Source organism: Trichosurus vulpecula, chromosome 9 (genome assembly GCF_011100635.1).
Source record: "Trichosurus vulpecula isolate mTriVul1 chromosome 9, mTriVul1.pri, whole genome shotgun sequence".
Lineage (NCBI taxonomy): Eukaryota > Metazoa > Chordata > Mammalia > Diprotodontia > Phalangeridae > Trichosurus > Trichosurus vulpecula.
Window position 1 is genome coordinate 105,643,281 of NC_050581.1, and position 16,622 is coordinate 105,659,902.

Consider the following 16,622-nt stretch of genomic DNA (forward strand, 5'->3'; position numbering starts at 1 on the left):
CCCCAGAGGCCAAAGTAGTAGAGGGGAGAGTGTGGTACTGAAGGTGGTGGGGAGAAACATTAATACTGTTCTTCTTGCTGTATCTTAGAAGTAAATATCTTTTTGTAAAAGTTGGTTTATATTAATTGGTTAAGTAGAATTAGGGTGTTAATTGTTGGAGGAATATGCTGGAATGGAGACTAAAGCCAATGCATTAAAGAAGAGATATCTAATCCCTCAAATGTATCTGACCTGTCTCTGAGAGAGGAAAGCCAAGGTACTCAATATGTGTGTCAGCTTCTCGCTGAAATTTACTGGAACAGAATTGGCCTATTCACCACAATGCCCCTGTTTCCTGTCTATTCTTGTAAGACAAGATGGTAAAATTATATGCAGTCTCCAATGTCCCCAGCCCTTCTAAAATTCTGTGATGTAATTGATAGGCTTTCTTTTTCTAAAAGAGTAACTGAGTCTAAAGTAGATTAAAATACAGTTAGCTCTAATCTTTTTTTTTTTCCTGCTATAATAGAGAGAAGCAATGAGGCTCATAATCCAGAACTCATTTACTGGTCTTCGGGATGGGCTTTTGGTTCTTGTAATTGAATTGGAGAAGGGAGAAAAAGGAGGGAAGAATACTTCACACAGAGTAATGTTAGCAGGCTTGGAAGTATTAACCCAGAAAATCAGAGAGCTGACGAGTTTCTCCATCCTGTCCTACTGTTCAGAACTCTTCCCTGCTGCCCACTGTATGAGAGAGGTAAGCAGCATAACCTTTCAGTCTGCTACAAAGTGCTGACCTGAAATAGCCTGCTGTCAGCTTGCTTTATTTGTCTGAGAAGGCTTTCCTTATTTGAGTGAGCCAATCTAGTTCATGGGTTTAAAAGATGCCTGCAGTTCTAGTGGAGGATACAGAAAGAAATCAAAGTTTAACAGGTGATATTGTTGCCAACATTAGCCCAGCTGCTAATTTATTTTAATTTGTAATCAAAGGAAGTAAGATGGCCAGAGGAGATTCAGAGTTGCTATCTTGATCTACAGAAAAGAGAGCAAGATCCAGTCACTTAATTTTTTTTTCTATTCAGCTTGTGGGATGTGAGCATGGATAAATTAAACAGATTACATCATACCGCAGGAAGTATCTGTCACACCTGGGTTCAAAATTCATTTGTTAGAAATCAAATTTAGAACTCCTAGGGTTTTATTTGTTGACTATCTTCATTCATTTGGAACCCAGAGATGTCAGAAAATATTCTCCAATAAAAAAATTTCGTTAATTTATCGAGGTATATTTCTTGATTGGAATCTCTAATTTTGGCCCTTAAATAGTATTTCAAGATGCTATGTGTCATTATGTAAATCATAGAGTCTTATCAAACTGTTTGCACTTGCAAACTTTTGACATGTATACACACTTATTTCTAAAACGAAATTAGACTTGACGACTTATTCTCTTTATTTTTTTGTTGTTGTTTTTGGAGGGGGGAGGGCAGGGCAATTGGGGTTAAGTGACTTGTCCAAGGTCACTCAGCTAGTAAGTGTGTCAAGTGTCTGAGGCCAGATTTGAACTCAGGTCCTCCTGATTCCAGGGCCAGTACTCTTCTCACTGGGCTACCTAGCTGCCCCTGACTTACTCTCTTTATTAAAAAAAATGGTGATCCAGTGATATATGCCTATATTTGATGCATTTTAAAATGAAAATACAATATATATCTAGGAATTTACCTAATTGGGAATAGATGTAGACAACACAGGAGCATGGTTCACTTTAGAACTAATTAGAGAAGGGGAAGAAATACATTTTGCAGAACTTTAGTTGTACATTTCACAGGGTCCCGTTTTCATGACCCATGTTAAAAAGACCACTAGATGTATTTGACCATACATTCAAAATCAGTCAATTGTAAAATTGGTGGCAGGTAAAAAAGTTAATAAGCTTTTTGGTTACATTTATATCTTTATCCTAGTCATTGATTTAAAGAAAAAAATGATAAATAACACAGGACAAAGCACAGACCCCAGAGCAACTTCACTGGAGTCTTCTGCCAAGCTGAATTTTAAGGGAATCAATTCTAAATAAATGAGAGAATGAATAAATGAAAAAAAGAATGTATTAAGGACTAACTGTCAATTTATGCACTAGGCATTATGGATGTAACTACAAAGCAAAGACAGTTTCTTTGCCCCCAAAGAATTCACATTCTACTAGAAGAGATGATATGCAAAGAGGATTGATGCCTCCTTCCCCCATTGTTGCTTGGATAATTACAGTAAGTGGAGTCACAGGGGAATAGATTGATATACACTTTAGACTAGAAATCAAAATATTGATTATAACTCTAGAATTGGAAAGCAGAGGGTCTGTGTGGAGGTGAGTAGGGAGTATAAGCCTCACAGGAATGTCTTTCTTTGTATCCTTAGAGCTTAACACAATGTCTGGCTCATAGTAAATGTTTAATTTTTTTTGATTGAATGATTGAGCGTACCTGGTTCATCAGTAAGGCAGCTGCCTAGATGGAAGATGGGGGAGAGGGGGCATCAGTGAAGCATGGCTAGAGTTGGCCAAGCCAGAAATAGTGGGTTATGAGAAGCATTCACTAAGCAGGATAGTGGGTCCCTAGAGCTGAATTTCTGGAGATGAAAGGATAAAGTCTTCCAGACCAAGATCTCTTGTCTGAGTGGCAAGGTGGATGATGAAGAGACGGTGTGGGAATAAAGTAAGTCAATGTAGTTGTAACATATAACATAATATAATATAACTTGTAACTTCATTTAACAATAGGATAAGAAATTTATCACAAACTTTATTTCCTGAAGTAGTAAACAATAGTTGTCTGAAAGAAGAAGAAACTCCTAGTCCTTCAAAGAATGATATAGTACATTCACAAAAATGATAGAGGGATAGATATTCCAGTAATGGGCAAATGAAGAAGACAAGTAGTTGATGATTCCCTGTTCAAGGGATAATGGAGGCAAGTGTTTGTTAAGCTGATAAACACCAATAGAGTTCTGTTGTCTTTCAGAGGGTATGAAACTAAGGCATAACAGAAAATCTCTGAAGACCTATCAGAATACTTGGCAACTACCCACTTCTTGTGATTCAAGGGAGCACAAGTGATACTTTCAGACAAAGCCTAAAAGTTGCCAATAATTATGAAGTACTGGGAAGTAACTAAATACCATAGGGGTACATAATGTGGTCTCCTGACTGTTGACCAGCTTATGAAGAAGAGAAAAAAATTAATTTGGAGACTGAACAGGTGATGGAGAAGTTGATTTGGGAATTGGATTTGGAATTCTGGATGCTGGCTTACAATATAGGATTGACAGTGACTGGACAGAGATGGAGTACACATTGAAAAAGGTGGTAAAATTTATTAACGGTTGTATTGCAAATTTAAATGAAAGAGTTTTAAAATCAGAAGGATGGAAGAGGGAGAAGATTTCCTACATATATCCCCCAAGTTAGATACTACAGAGAGACTCCAAAAAGAAGGAAAAATAGCAGCTGAAATATCTAAAAATTCACAGCAGACACAATCTAAGAAAGAAGCCAATTGTAAAATCAATGGTCTCAAATATCTGTTCTCAAAAGTTCAAAGTTTAGGCAACAAAAAAGAGGAATTAGAAATTGTAACAAAAGGAGGCAAATTTAACCACATAGATATTATTAAGACATTGTTGGATGAAATCTGGGACCAAAGTGTGATTTTGGATGACTAAACCTTATTAAAAAGAAATGACATGGGTCAAAAGAGTAGGAATTACACTGGAGTAGTATTGTGCAGGATGTCCCAAAAGTCTCAGTGCAGTTTTCGGCTATTAAATCTCCCTCTTCCATCCTTCTTAGTTTAAAGCTCTTTCATTTAAATTCACAATACAACTTATAAATAAATTTGTTCCATCCTTTTCTATGAATACTCCATCTCTGTTCAGATATCTGTCAATCTTATATTGTAAGGTATAAAGCTTAAAACTGCCCTGAGACTTTTGGGACACCCTGCATAGCAATAAGTATACTCACACGGGGGAATTCAGGAATCAGAGGGGAAAACATGACAGACAGTATTTGGATGAAGGAATGGGAAAGAGAAGTAGAAATGAGCTTTCTCATACTTAGCTAGGCTGTCCTTAAGACATAAGACAGTCTGTCGCTAGGGTAATACTCAAAACCTTCCCTATGAGTCTGAAACCATCTGAGCTTGTTCTAAATTGGCAAAGTCTTTGAGAATTCAGGGTTCCCTATAAGCCATGAGAGAGCTGGGATGAAGGAAGACTTGGTGGAATCCTCCCATCAGCCACAATAAGTAGGAATGTGTATCTTTTTCAAAAATTCCCCCAATGCCTTTCAGTTTCCAACATACTAACCTGGATTTTAATTTCTATCTAATAAGGGCCATTTGTCTTTAACCTGAATGGCTTTATTTTTGAAATTTAAATATTTATTAATGTTACAATTTTCCCCTGCCTACTTGAAAGAAAACACTGAGCCCCTCATTCAGAGAACAGCAGTTTATCTGCTACTGGAATGCTATCCCTTGAAAAACGAACCCAGTAGCAAAATGGCAAAATACCTCATTAACACTTGGGGAGGCGTTGCCTTCCAGGCTCCTGCTGAGAGGGAATCTGAAGATGATTTTTGGAAAAGGAAAGCAGGTGTGCTTCTTGAAAAAGTAATTAGCAGCTAGAGGGTAAAATTAAACTTCCCCGGGTTAATATTTTATAAAGTTAAAACAGTTGCATTCCATCTAAAAGTCCCAGCTTGAAACTCCTTTTTTTCTATTCTCAAGCAATTGAAAATGAGTTCTCCAAAGCCTTTGGTGCTTTACCAGCTTCTAAGCTTACCTACTTCTTGGTGTAAGGGAGCAACAAATGAGTACCAAACTGTGGCTATAAAAAGAATCTGTCAGCTAAAAATTCCAGCATTCAAAATTTATTTTGAGGATAGTTTTGTTTTTAATTGTTTTTGGCAGAGGTAGAGGTCACCAAGTTGAGGTCAGAAAATAAGGTTAATTATTCATATTACAATGCTATGGAAAGAGCCTTGGGTTGGAACCAGAGATATTGAGTTTGAATCCCAACTCTGCTACTTTAGACCAGTATGACTTGAAGCAAGTTACTCCCTCTCTGGCCTGTTTCTTCATCTGTAAAATGATAATGCTAGTCTATTTTAACTAAATGGTCCCTTCTAGCTCTAATCCGGGCTTCTGACTCTGAGCATTGTCAGATGCATGTGTTTTGTTCAATACGGTACTGAGTACTCAAGACCTGAATGGTCCATTTGAATGCCTATTTCATTAATTTATTCAGGAAGTATTTATGGTATATCTAAAATGTGCTGTTGTACTAAATGCCAGGGGTATTAAAACAAACAAACTAACTAAAACTGTCTATCTCATCCACCTGCATGGATTTTACTATGCCTTCTAGGAGGCTGTGGTGTCAGTTCAATTTCTTGACATGAGTAATGCCATTTTAGGATATGCTTTCCTTTCAGGTTTAAGTAGATTGCCAAATCTCGCCCATATATTTTGTTTTATTTTTCTATTATACCATTTCTTTTTCAAGGACAGCCAAAGACAAAAAGAATTAGCTTTGTCTTCAACCCCGCTAGCATATTTAGTCTAGCATATTAGACAGTCTCTCTCCCCTCCCCTAAAACACAATAAAATGCCCCAAGGCTAATTAAGCCCAGTATGATTATGCATTTTCTGTATATTATAATTAACTATGGGAAATGGCTCATATTCAAAAGCCCACTTGGCCCATCAGGATATGCTTCTCTATGAACTGATACTTCTTGCTTAGCTTGTAACTTACATACAAAATTCAAATATTTGACTGACATGTTTTAAATCATTAATAAAATAGGCTTTCTTGCCAAAGCAAGACCAAATCTCAAAATTCTAGGGTTCTAGTCCCAGTCAAACACATATCAGGTGCTTTTGCTAGAATCCCCCAGAATTACCTCAAAAGGTATCCTTGGTCTTATATTCATTATCAGATAACAATACTGTTTGGAAGTAACCTTCAGGGGACAATGTTGATATTGACGGTGATATGACTCAAAGAGGGAAGACTTGTGATACAAATTTCAATTCAGTTAGTAGGCAGAAAAGCATTGTAAAATTTGGAGCTCATCGTGGTCACAATGGAGTATGTAGGGAAGCTCTAAGGTAATCTGCAAACAAATCCAAAAATATGGGACACAAATATAAGCATTTAAGTGCAAATAAGCAGCCTTGGGAGACTCAAGAATAGGAGGCATACGGCTTAAGCAGCAAATCCTCAAATAAAGGAACTGCATTCTGCAAAAGCAGGGTCACTGGGTGCTATAACTACCACATTTACCTTGTCCCTTTTGCCTGGATGTCTGAGAGGAGGTAGATTGCTTTCTATATGTGATGAGACCATTTATCGTTTTTTAAAAAAAATGTATATCTGATCACAACAGAGTAACATGTTTATTTGAAATGAGTGGTAGCCATTTACTTAAAAAATTGTAAAGGTACTAGTGACAATTAGGGTCTAAGCTAAATATTTTCTGTTCTAATTACAAATGAGCCAAGGAGGAGAGATCCTTCTCTTTCCCAAGTCAGTAGTAGCTGGTAAATTGACAGATATTTTCATTTAAAAATGTTTTGAGAGACAGACAGACAGACAGACACACAGACAGACAGACAGACAGAGACAGACAGAGACAGAGACAGAGACAAAGAAAGAGAGAGAGAGAGAGAGAGAGAGAGAGAGAGAGAGAGAGATCATAGTATGTAATTTAAGCTTCCTTTAAAATGTAAGGCTGAGGATGAAAAAAAAAATGAAAGACAAAGGAGAGATGGGGGGTGGAATTTATACAACTTTTCTGATGATTTCCCCAGATATTTCTTAACCCTTCCTTTAGTCTGTATAGATCATTTAATTTCAATTATAAAGTACCTTGCTTGTGATCATTATTAAGCTATTCCAGGTAACTATATTAGGTCTCCCTAAGAAATCTATAATCTTTAAATGTACAAAATTCACATCTTTACTGTTTTTGTTCCCTGAAAGCTGTGCCTATATATTTCAGGAACCCAAGAAATGCATATTAATGGCTGCCTCTAATGAATAATGGGCAGGAATCAAAAATGTTTTTGTTAAATTAATGTATATTTATATCTATATGTAGTAGATATGCCACACAATGTGGGATAACTAGTACACTTATCCTCTCCCTTTTGTCTTGATATCTGAAGGAAAGTAAGTTGTTTTCTATATGTGACAAGAACATTAGTTGTTTTTGTTTTTAATAGCCCTGACCACCACAGGGTAACCTTTCAGCTCAAAATGACACAAAGAATCAAGAGCCCCCTGACTAGATAGCGAGAGTGCATGAGAATTAATCTAGAGCAATTCCCTTACTTCACACAGTATGTGACTTGCCCAAGGTCATACATGTAGTAAATAGCAATGAAAATTCGAATTCAGTTCATGAGACTCCAAAGTCATTGGTATTTCCATCATACCATGTTGTTTCCACACACGTTGTACTGAAGCGCTGGTGTCGGGCGTAGACAGAAAACTTTGTGTCGTGAATTTACGGGAAGCTTCAATCCTATTCCTTACCCAAAAGCTAAAATATATATTCCCTCCCTGACTCTATGAGGGGCAGCAAAGTGGATAGAACTCCAAGCCTGGAGTCAGGAAGATGTGAGTTCAAATCCAGACTCAGATTGTTACTAGCTACATGACCACTCAACTCTGTTTGCCTCAGTTTCCTCATCAGCAAAATGAGCCTGAGAAAGAAATGACAAACCACTTCATATCTTGGACAAAAATAAAATGGGGTAATGAAGAGTCAGACAAAACCGAAAAATGACTGAACAAAGATCTGATTCTATAGTTAGAAATCTATGCTTTTGATTAATGATTTTGCCCACCTATTAAAATGCATACCTCTAGGAAAGGAAAAGACTTTTAAAAGATTATCAGTCATTTATGTGAAAAATTTCATATCCTTCCCAAAGATCAAATTTTGACAATGACTCCCCATTGCCTACAGATTAAAGCCCATACATCTTAATTTGACATTTAATCCCTCCCCACTACCTTTACACACACACACACACACACACACACACGCATGCAATCTGGCTGCAAACTCCCTTTGCAAACCAATTTCCCTCTACTCAATTAGACAACAGCCCTCCAGCCTAATTGCTTTCCTCACTGTTCTCACACTGTGTCTGGCATATTTTCATTGCCATGCTTTGTGCTTACTGTTCCTTTTTTTTTTCTTGAAATGCTCTTCTTACTCCATTCTGCTCATCTAATTTCTACTTATTTCTCAAGACTTAAAGTTCAATTCCCATGTCTGTTGTGAAGACTTTCTAGTCTACTGAAGTCTGCTGTTCCTTTCCTCCATAAAACTACTGTAGTAGTTTTATTGTCTTTACTATTAATCTGACACTTGGCCTGTTGCCCCGTTGGGTCATCAATTATTTTTTAAGGCACTAGTCTCAAATTCAGATAGAAAAGAGGAGAAACGATCCCTTGTGGGCCACCCATTAACTTAGAAAACCACATGTTAACATTATCCATCTCTTATTATATTTTTATTTATTTTGTTCTTTCCTAATTATATTATAGTCTTATTTAGGCTGCTGAAATGTTAATGGCTATAAGTAGCCTGTAGCTTCATGTATGACAGCTGTTTTAAAGTAATTCTGGTATGTCAACCAGGTAAGTTTGCTGTGGGCAAAAGACTTGTTTTACACGAGTAGCCTTGTACCTTTTGATAACAGCACAAACTCAGGTAGCAAGATAGAATCTTCAAAGCGCATGTTTCTATATTTGTATATACCGTATGGACGTACACATCTTGAATGGATACCACACACCTCACAATTGAATATGTACTATTCAGTATATTATTTTATATATTTAGCAATGAGAAGTCACCAAAAAATGTAAAAAAAAAGTTATCCAAAAAATTTATCTAAAGTGAAAAACAATACACGAATGTCATGAGTACACTCATTTACTGGTCAGGGAAGAAAAAGCCTTTGTTTAACAGCCCATTAAATGTCATCAGAAAGCTTATCACAATGGATAGACACATTGGCAAAACAGAATTCAGATGAATACAAATTATAACCAGGGAATTCAGAGATAAGGACAATCTTCAGTATTGTTAAATATAAAGCTGGCATGGTTACTTCTCTCTACCTCCTTCCTTCCCCACTGCCAAGATTCCCATTGTTTCCACTTTTGGTGAGTGGTTTCTTATTATTGGTAAGAAACAGGTTTAGAAAAGAAGTTTATCTCCTTGGTTCCAACTTTTGAGGCATAAAATTATCATCAAGGCAAATTAAGAAATCACTAGAAGCTTGGTCTGGTGTACTTAGAGCATCATATTAGATATATGTATAACTGAATTTATTCATCATTAATCAGTGATGAGTAAATGATGAGTATCATTCCTCTATGTTAGGTTTTTAATTTGCTTACCACCTCCTCTTTCTCCAAGGAAAATTTTAGTTTTTCAGAAACAAAGGGAGAAGAAGATATCCAGTCGAGAGGAGTAATCACCAGACAGTGGCAAAACCTACAGAGAGGTCAAAGAAGCCCCATAATGTATTCAGCTCCTTCTCATCATGTGAGAGGCTCTCATACAAAAATGTTATAAATGCATGAAATAGAAGAGATGGCTGATAGAATATGGTTCAGGAAAGAGTAGTTCATGCAGACAGAGAAGTCACATTTGATAAAGGGACTGGCTAAATTTTTGTTAGAACAAAAAGGGGAAAAAGAGAAAAATATGGGTGCTGATGGCAAGAATTATAGAAGGTGATGACCAATGGCCTTGACCTTCTGAGTAAGGTGGGAGGGGATGTCATCTAATGAGTATAAAAGGTCCTCTAATGCCTCTTTGTTATAGAAATACCATAGATGATGTAGTAGATGTAATGATAATAATAATAATAATACCAGACTGCAAGAGAGAAGACTTACTTTTTAGTCCAGATTGGCTTGTTATATATCCTTGCTTTGGTGATTCAGTTCTTTTTGATTCCTCTGAAGCTATTTTTGCCATCTCTATCACACAGGACATTATGAGGATTAAACACTATCACATTTAGTAATGTATTCTGACATACTTTTAAAATTGCAAAGCACAACAGAAATTTAACTACTATTCTTATTCTTTGTTGTGTTTTGTTAGTGACTTTGACAAGGTAACCTCCATGGAATATAATTTCCAGAACCGCAAAATGGTAAATTTCTACATTGCTATCTATGTACAATGGGGGTTTTAATCTTAATGATAGGTTATAGATAGGGCTTTCAAACTCTAAAATACCACTTCAGATTTCAATTTATATGAGTTCCTGGGGTGGTACATAATGAAACCCAAAAATCTGTTATTAAACTCACTAATAGGGTAAAAGGAAATGGTTCAAACCTGAAAAATTTGAGCATTGCTGAATCTAGGCTTTCACTCTTTTTTATGACTCTGAAAATCCATTAAAATTGGAGTTGAGTATGAAATCTTAAAGCAATGAACATTTTATCATAAAAACACTTCTATTTAAAGAAATCATAACATATTCACAGTAGTATAAGATGTTTCTTATAAGTGGAGAAAATTATACCAGCTTCCAAAATTTCTGATTACTCAATAAACAAACCTTTCCAAAAGAATTTAAATTGTTTTACAATTCTAGCCTCATTCCTGGTGTATTCTTGTATACAGTAGATGTTTAGTAAATGTTTGTTGAATTTCATTACTTAGGCATGGGAGACTCAGTTTCAGATACTATATCGTTCTTCTCCCTGAATTCTTTTGGATGTCAGGCTACCGGACACAGGACTAGGAATTACTACCTTTCATGTATTCTACATTCCAGCCACACTTGCCTTATAATTATTCATACCAGACACTTAATCACTATGACTTTAAATAGGCTGTACACAAGCCTGTAACCCCTCTTTCTTTATCTTCTCCTCTTATAATCCCTGGTTTTCTTCAAATCTCAGCTGAACTGACTCCTACATCAGTCCTTTCCTGATCCCACTAGCCACCACCCTCCCATCCTCAAATTCATTCATTCATGCCTTGTAACTCCAACGATTTTTCAACTACATCCAAGTATAACTTAAGGTACAAGGAATCTTAGGGATCAAGCACCTCATTATTACATAAGGAATATGAGTTTCACAGAGTTAAATGACTTGCCCAAGGTCCTCAAACTAGTAATGAGTAGAAATGGGATTTGAATTTGGGTTTTCAGAATCACAAAACATTGGCCTTTAATTATGCTATGACTTGCCTTTCTCATGCAAATTAATTAAAAACCTGCCATCATGCAAAATTATTTTTTTTACATGTGTAACCTGGGGTTGATAAATTAGTTTACTAGTCTAATGAAGTAGACTTAAAGGCTTCCTCTTCCCCCATTAGTAATAATTCTTCCCTTTGAATTATAGTTATGGAATACAATGGATGGCTCCTGATGAAGCTCCCAAGTAAGAAATTGAAAAGCTCTCTAACAATGATTTGAGGTTCAGGATCACAGGCCCAGGTTAAGAAAGTTCATTCTCTCCTGTGTGGCTCCTACAGCTGTCCTGGGCTCTCATGTGGTTACCAAGCTATGCAGAGAAATCTAATGCACAACAGACGTTTTGGGGAAATAAGATTAAATCAGTCAGATGAAGTATTTAACAGAATTAAAATATAATTTGTAACAGGTCCCCCTCCATCCCCTATGAAATAAAGCAGGGCATTAGTGAGCAGAAACAAGAGATAAGGGCAGACAGTTCCTTGCTGACTATTTTTCTAACAGGGTTCCAACCACCCAAGATAGCACTCATGATTAAAATAAAAAGTCACAATCATACTTCCCATTTGTTTTGTTTTTATTTTTCATGGTTTCTCTTGGAGGCTTGGGTTTTGAGGAAGAGAATTAAAAATGTCATAGTCATGAAGAAGATCCCACCACCTCCCTCTTAATAGCTAACATTTATATAGCACTTTGCCAAGAGTTTTACAAATATATTCTCATTTTTATCCTTACAACAATCCTGAAAGGTGTTATTGTTATCCCCATTTCATGATTGGGGAAACTGAGGCAAACAGAGGTTAAATGATTTGCCCAGCGTCATACAGGCAATAAGCATCTGAGACAAGATTTTAATTCAAATGTTCCTGACTCTGGACCCAGCGTTCGATCCATTGTAGCATCTGGCTGCCTCTCTTTGTGTCCTCAAAAACCTCTTGACGTGGGGACAGCCCTCTTCATAGTCTCAATCTCATCTTCATCCCTCTCACTCTGAGTAGGAATACAACCTCCAAGGGTCTTTTGCAACTTAGGCCCCCTCACAGGCAACCAGCCCAAGGCCTACTGAAGTGCTGCACATTTTTATAAAAATTACCTTACCTTTCACTCTAACTCTTTGCAGAATACTCAAATTGAAGAACAATTTTTTTTTCAACAAGAGATTTTGTTATCGTTACCATCAAGACAATTCCATCAAAGCACATCATCCACAGGAAAACTTCTAGTTAAATACATGCACAATATTATGTATATATTATATATTAAAAACATAACCACCAGCTGCTAACCTAAGACTGATTCAAATCAATAGCAAAGAAAGTAGGCATATCTTGAAGTTGGCCAACCTCTCTTTTTGGCTATTATGTTTTCTGTATTGCAGTCATTTTGGCTTGCCAATCTGAGCATATAAACTATCCAAGACCTTTAAAGCAAAAACAAAAGTGCTCGTGACTTCCTTTAGGGAGCATTGATCTCAATGCCAAGTCGGAGCAGTAGTACCTATCAACTTGTTAGCAGGGAAGCATTTACACTGATTCCCAATTAACACTCCCTCTGGCTTAGTCCTCCAGAGTCTCATTAGCTGCCAATTAACTCAACAGTCATCTAGCCTAGGGCTCAGAGATTGCTGGCTACTAAACATTCTAACTTGAGTATTAGATCAGAAAACTGGATTAGTATTCCTCTCTTATTTATTTTGTTCTGCCAAGAGATAAACCAAGGCACTGGAACATCTCACCTAAAGTCTGGATGCATAGGCAAAAAAGCATATTTTCAAGAAATGAAATGAACATTTTATTTAATTGGAATATTAACAAATAAAATCTTCAATATGATTTCCATCATTTGTGATGCAAAGGTTGATGTGCTTTGCAAGATTCATGTGAACTCAATGCCATAGCTCCACATTGCCTTCAATTTTAGCACATTCACTCTTTATGTGTTTAATCAAGTGTGTTGCATCTGTGATTTTCATTGAGTACACCTTCTCCTTTAGCATACCCCAGAAAAAGAAGTCAAGGGGGCTAAGATCTGTTAATGTTCCAAATGTTTCAAAACATGCATTTTTACTTATGTGTCCAGACTTTAGGGACACCCTGTAGTGCTGGAAGCCATGAGTTTGGCTTCAGTTTTTCTTCTCTTTGGGCTGGGGTTAGAACTTGCCTGTAAATGGAATATTTCAAAACCTGAAGTAAAGCAGGGATGGGAGAAAATAGGCACTTAGCTCCAACAAAGTGCGGAATGTCCTGGGTAATGCTTGGGGCTTTAATATAAGTGCACATCAATTAACTAATGAGTCACAAGCTTCCTGAGTGCTTCCCTTTCAACAGCTCAGGCTAATATGAGTTTCTAGGAAAATCCACTCCCTTGTTCCTGAGTCTAAAGCAGTAACTGCCATCCTATTTCTGTGATGCCACGGGGTGGCTCTAAAAATCTCAGACTGCAATGTAACCTAGAACACAAACGTAATGTTAATCACCTAAATTTGGTAGTGATGACAGTAGGGTTTCTATACTTTTCTTCAATTAGTTGCGGAATGTCCACTCTCTCCAACCACCTTTTTACCTTTAAAGTTAGATTCTGTCATCCTGGAACTTAACACAACTTTATTCCATGCCCTATCAATAACTCTCCCAGTTAAAAAAAAAAACTCTATCATTAAATAGGATACATATTTATAGACAGTGTTGTATTGGTAAATGTTCAGCAACTGGCAAGTAGAAAAACACTGACAGATTTTTAAATTTAATCTGCATTATTGACATTCATTTGTGACTAATTCTAGACCACCAACAAAACAATTGTGTTTGCTGATTTCCTACATATAAATGCTCAAAAATAAAATTTAACAATCAGCTGCTCGGCTGGTTTGAGCTGGCTCCAACATATTCCTGTTTATAGGACTCATGATTATAGAACATGGAGCAGTGAGCAAATTGGTTGATAAATTTCATACACCTTATAAGGAATCACAAGTGACCTCTTGGCATATTGCTCTTTGGTTGGTTATCTAAAATGATTTTATAACAAAAATGGCTATCACACATCAATTCTTTTCTTTGCAACTGGTAAGAGGCAGTGTGGTATAGTGCATAAGTGCTGGATTTTGACCAAGTAAAACCAAATTTCAAAATTTAACTCTGGGGGGCTCAGCAGCAGAGCAGAGAAGAGCTGAGGGGAGCTGTGCCCTCGTGGAAGCAACCTACCCACCGGGAGAGAAAGAGGGAGCGAGAGCGGGCGCGGGAGGGGAGAGAAAGAAGCAAGCTAGGAAGTAAGGACTGCGCGCACGGGGCCGGGGCCGGGGCCACGGGGCACTGGAGCTGAGCAACCTGCGGCGGCTGCGGCTGCAGGAGCAGCAAAGGGGACACCGCCCCCGTCCCCCTCCCCCCCGCCCCCACCCCCTCCCCCGCATCGTCTCCCTTGCCAACCGCCTTTGATTTTTGCTCCCTCGAGGGGGCTCCGTTCGAGGACTTGTCACCGTGAAGTGCCGCCATGTCTGACGGGAAAGCAGTGATCAAGAACGCAGACATGTCTGAGGACATGCAGCAGGATGCGGTTGACTGTGCAACGCAGGCTATGGAGAAGTACAACATAGAGAAAGACATTGCTGCCTATATCAAGAAGGAATTCGACAAGAAATATAACCCCACGTGGCATTGTATTGTGTGCCGAAATTTTGGCAGCTACGTCACACATGAGACAAAGCACTTCATCTATTTTTACTTGGGTCAAGTTGCAATCCTCCTCTTCAAGTCCGGCTAGGTGGCGCAGTGGTGGCGGTGGCTGCGGTGGAGGAGGCGGGCAGCGGTGGTGGCAGGCGGAGCTGGGACTGTTACACGCACTGAAGGCTGGCACCAGGATTTCCTCTCCAATGGCTGTGCTACTGCATGGATTGTATACCCGACTTAATGTGTATATGTTGCAGTAAAAAAAAAAAAAAAAACAAAAAAACAAAAAAAAAATTTAACTCTGGCTCCTTACTAGCTGTGAGGCTATTAGGCAAATTACATCATCTCCCTGAACATCAAGGAACACTTTAACTCTATCACTACAAGATATGGATGGGGCACAATCTATATAGAAGGAGCACATTTTGAAAAGTTTAGAATAATAAAGGTTTGTTTTATCTGTATATGGTACACAAGTTGGTTAGAGAAGCAACAAGTCATAATAGGAACAGGATCTGCTTTGAAACCAGGAAGATATGCGCTGGAGTCTTGCCTTTGGTCCAGGCTGTCTTATGAACTATGGTAAGTCACATCTCAGTGCTCAAAGTAAACTATGTTTATGAAAGTGTAGTGGAGAGCTTGACAGTTAAAACTATTTTTGTAATATTTCATAGACATTTTAAGTTCTCATATGAAAAAAATTGATAGATATAACCTGCATAAGCAAACCCCCACCCCCGCCAGGAGCATCCCCACCCCCAACAAAAAAGATTTTTGGAGACAATTGGAGCTAACTGACTTGCCTAAGATCACACAGTAAGTTTCTGAGGCTGGATTTGAACCCAGGATCTCCTGACTCAAGAGCTGATGCTCTATCCACTTTGCCACCTAGCTGCCCTATCAAAAAGGTTTTGAGCGTAAAGGAATCCTGAGACCAAAAAGTTCTGAAAACCACTGCCCTAGATAACTCTCAAAGCTGCAAGTCATCTTTGTGGTTAGAAAAACTTTCCTTACTTGGAAGCTTCCAGATCAAGAAAATCAGGGCTCAATCTTTGTTTCCTATTATGTTTAAGATTGTATCTCAACAGACATAAATATATATATATATATATATACACACACATATATATATGATATGCACACATATATATGATATATATATATATACACATACACTTTCTGTCCAGAAAACACACATATACAAAGTCAGAGGTTTTTGCTCAATGTAAAGGAACATTTCCAACAAATCAGGGCTGTTAAAAAGTGTAATGGGTTGTCCTAGACTGAATGACTTGGCAGGGATCTTCTAGAGGAGATTCCAATTCAGGTATAATAAAATGATTCCAGTATTTCCTGGACTGAAGGGCCTCTGAGATTCAGTGATTCCAGTTCTGAGATTTGGACATTCATTTTTTGGAAGGAATGAAGCACGAGTGTAGAGGTCGACAAATTTAAAAGTGAATAAAAGCAGAATGATTACAAAACCACATTTTATTTTTATATGTGTATATTTCCACTGAATTGAATGGTTTACAAAAGAATTTGATAAACATTATAGTATACTCAGATCATAATGGCCATAATTTTCCATTATAAAAATTGTACCAACCGGCTTTGGGCAAAAGTCAATAATTTTAATGAGTTCAAACAGTACTTTTTT

General features: G+C 37.5%; 1 protein-coding gene across 1 annotated transcript; it reads left to right on the top strand.

Moving 5' to 3' along the window:
• The first annotated feature begins 14,693 nt into the window (after window positions 1-14,693).
• On the top strand, window positions 14,694-15,191 carry LOC118831471 (dynein light chain 2, cytoplasmic-like). The gene has a single exon (XM_036738837.1). The coding sequence runs from the start codon at window positions 14,787-14,789 to the stop codon at window positions 15,054-15,056; it is 270 nt and encodes an 89-aa protein (XP_036594732.1). The 5' UTR covers window positions 14,694-14,786; the 3' UTR covers window positions 15,057-15,191.
• Window positions 15,192-16,622: the final 1,431 nt, after the last annotated feature.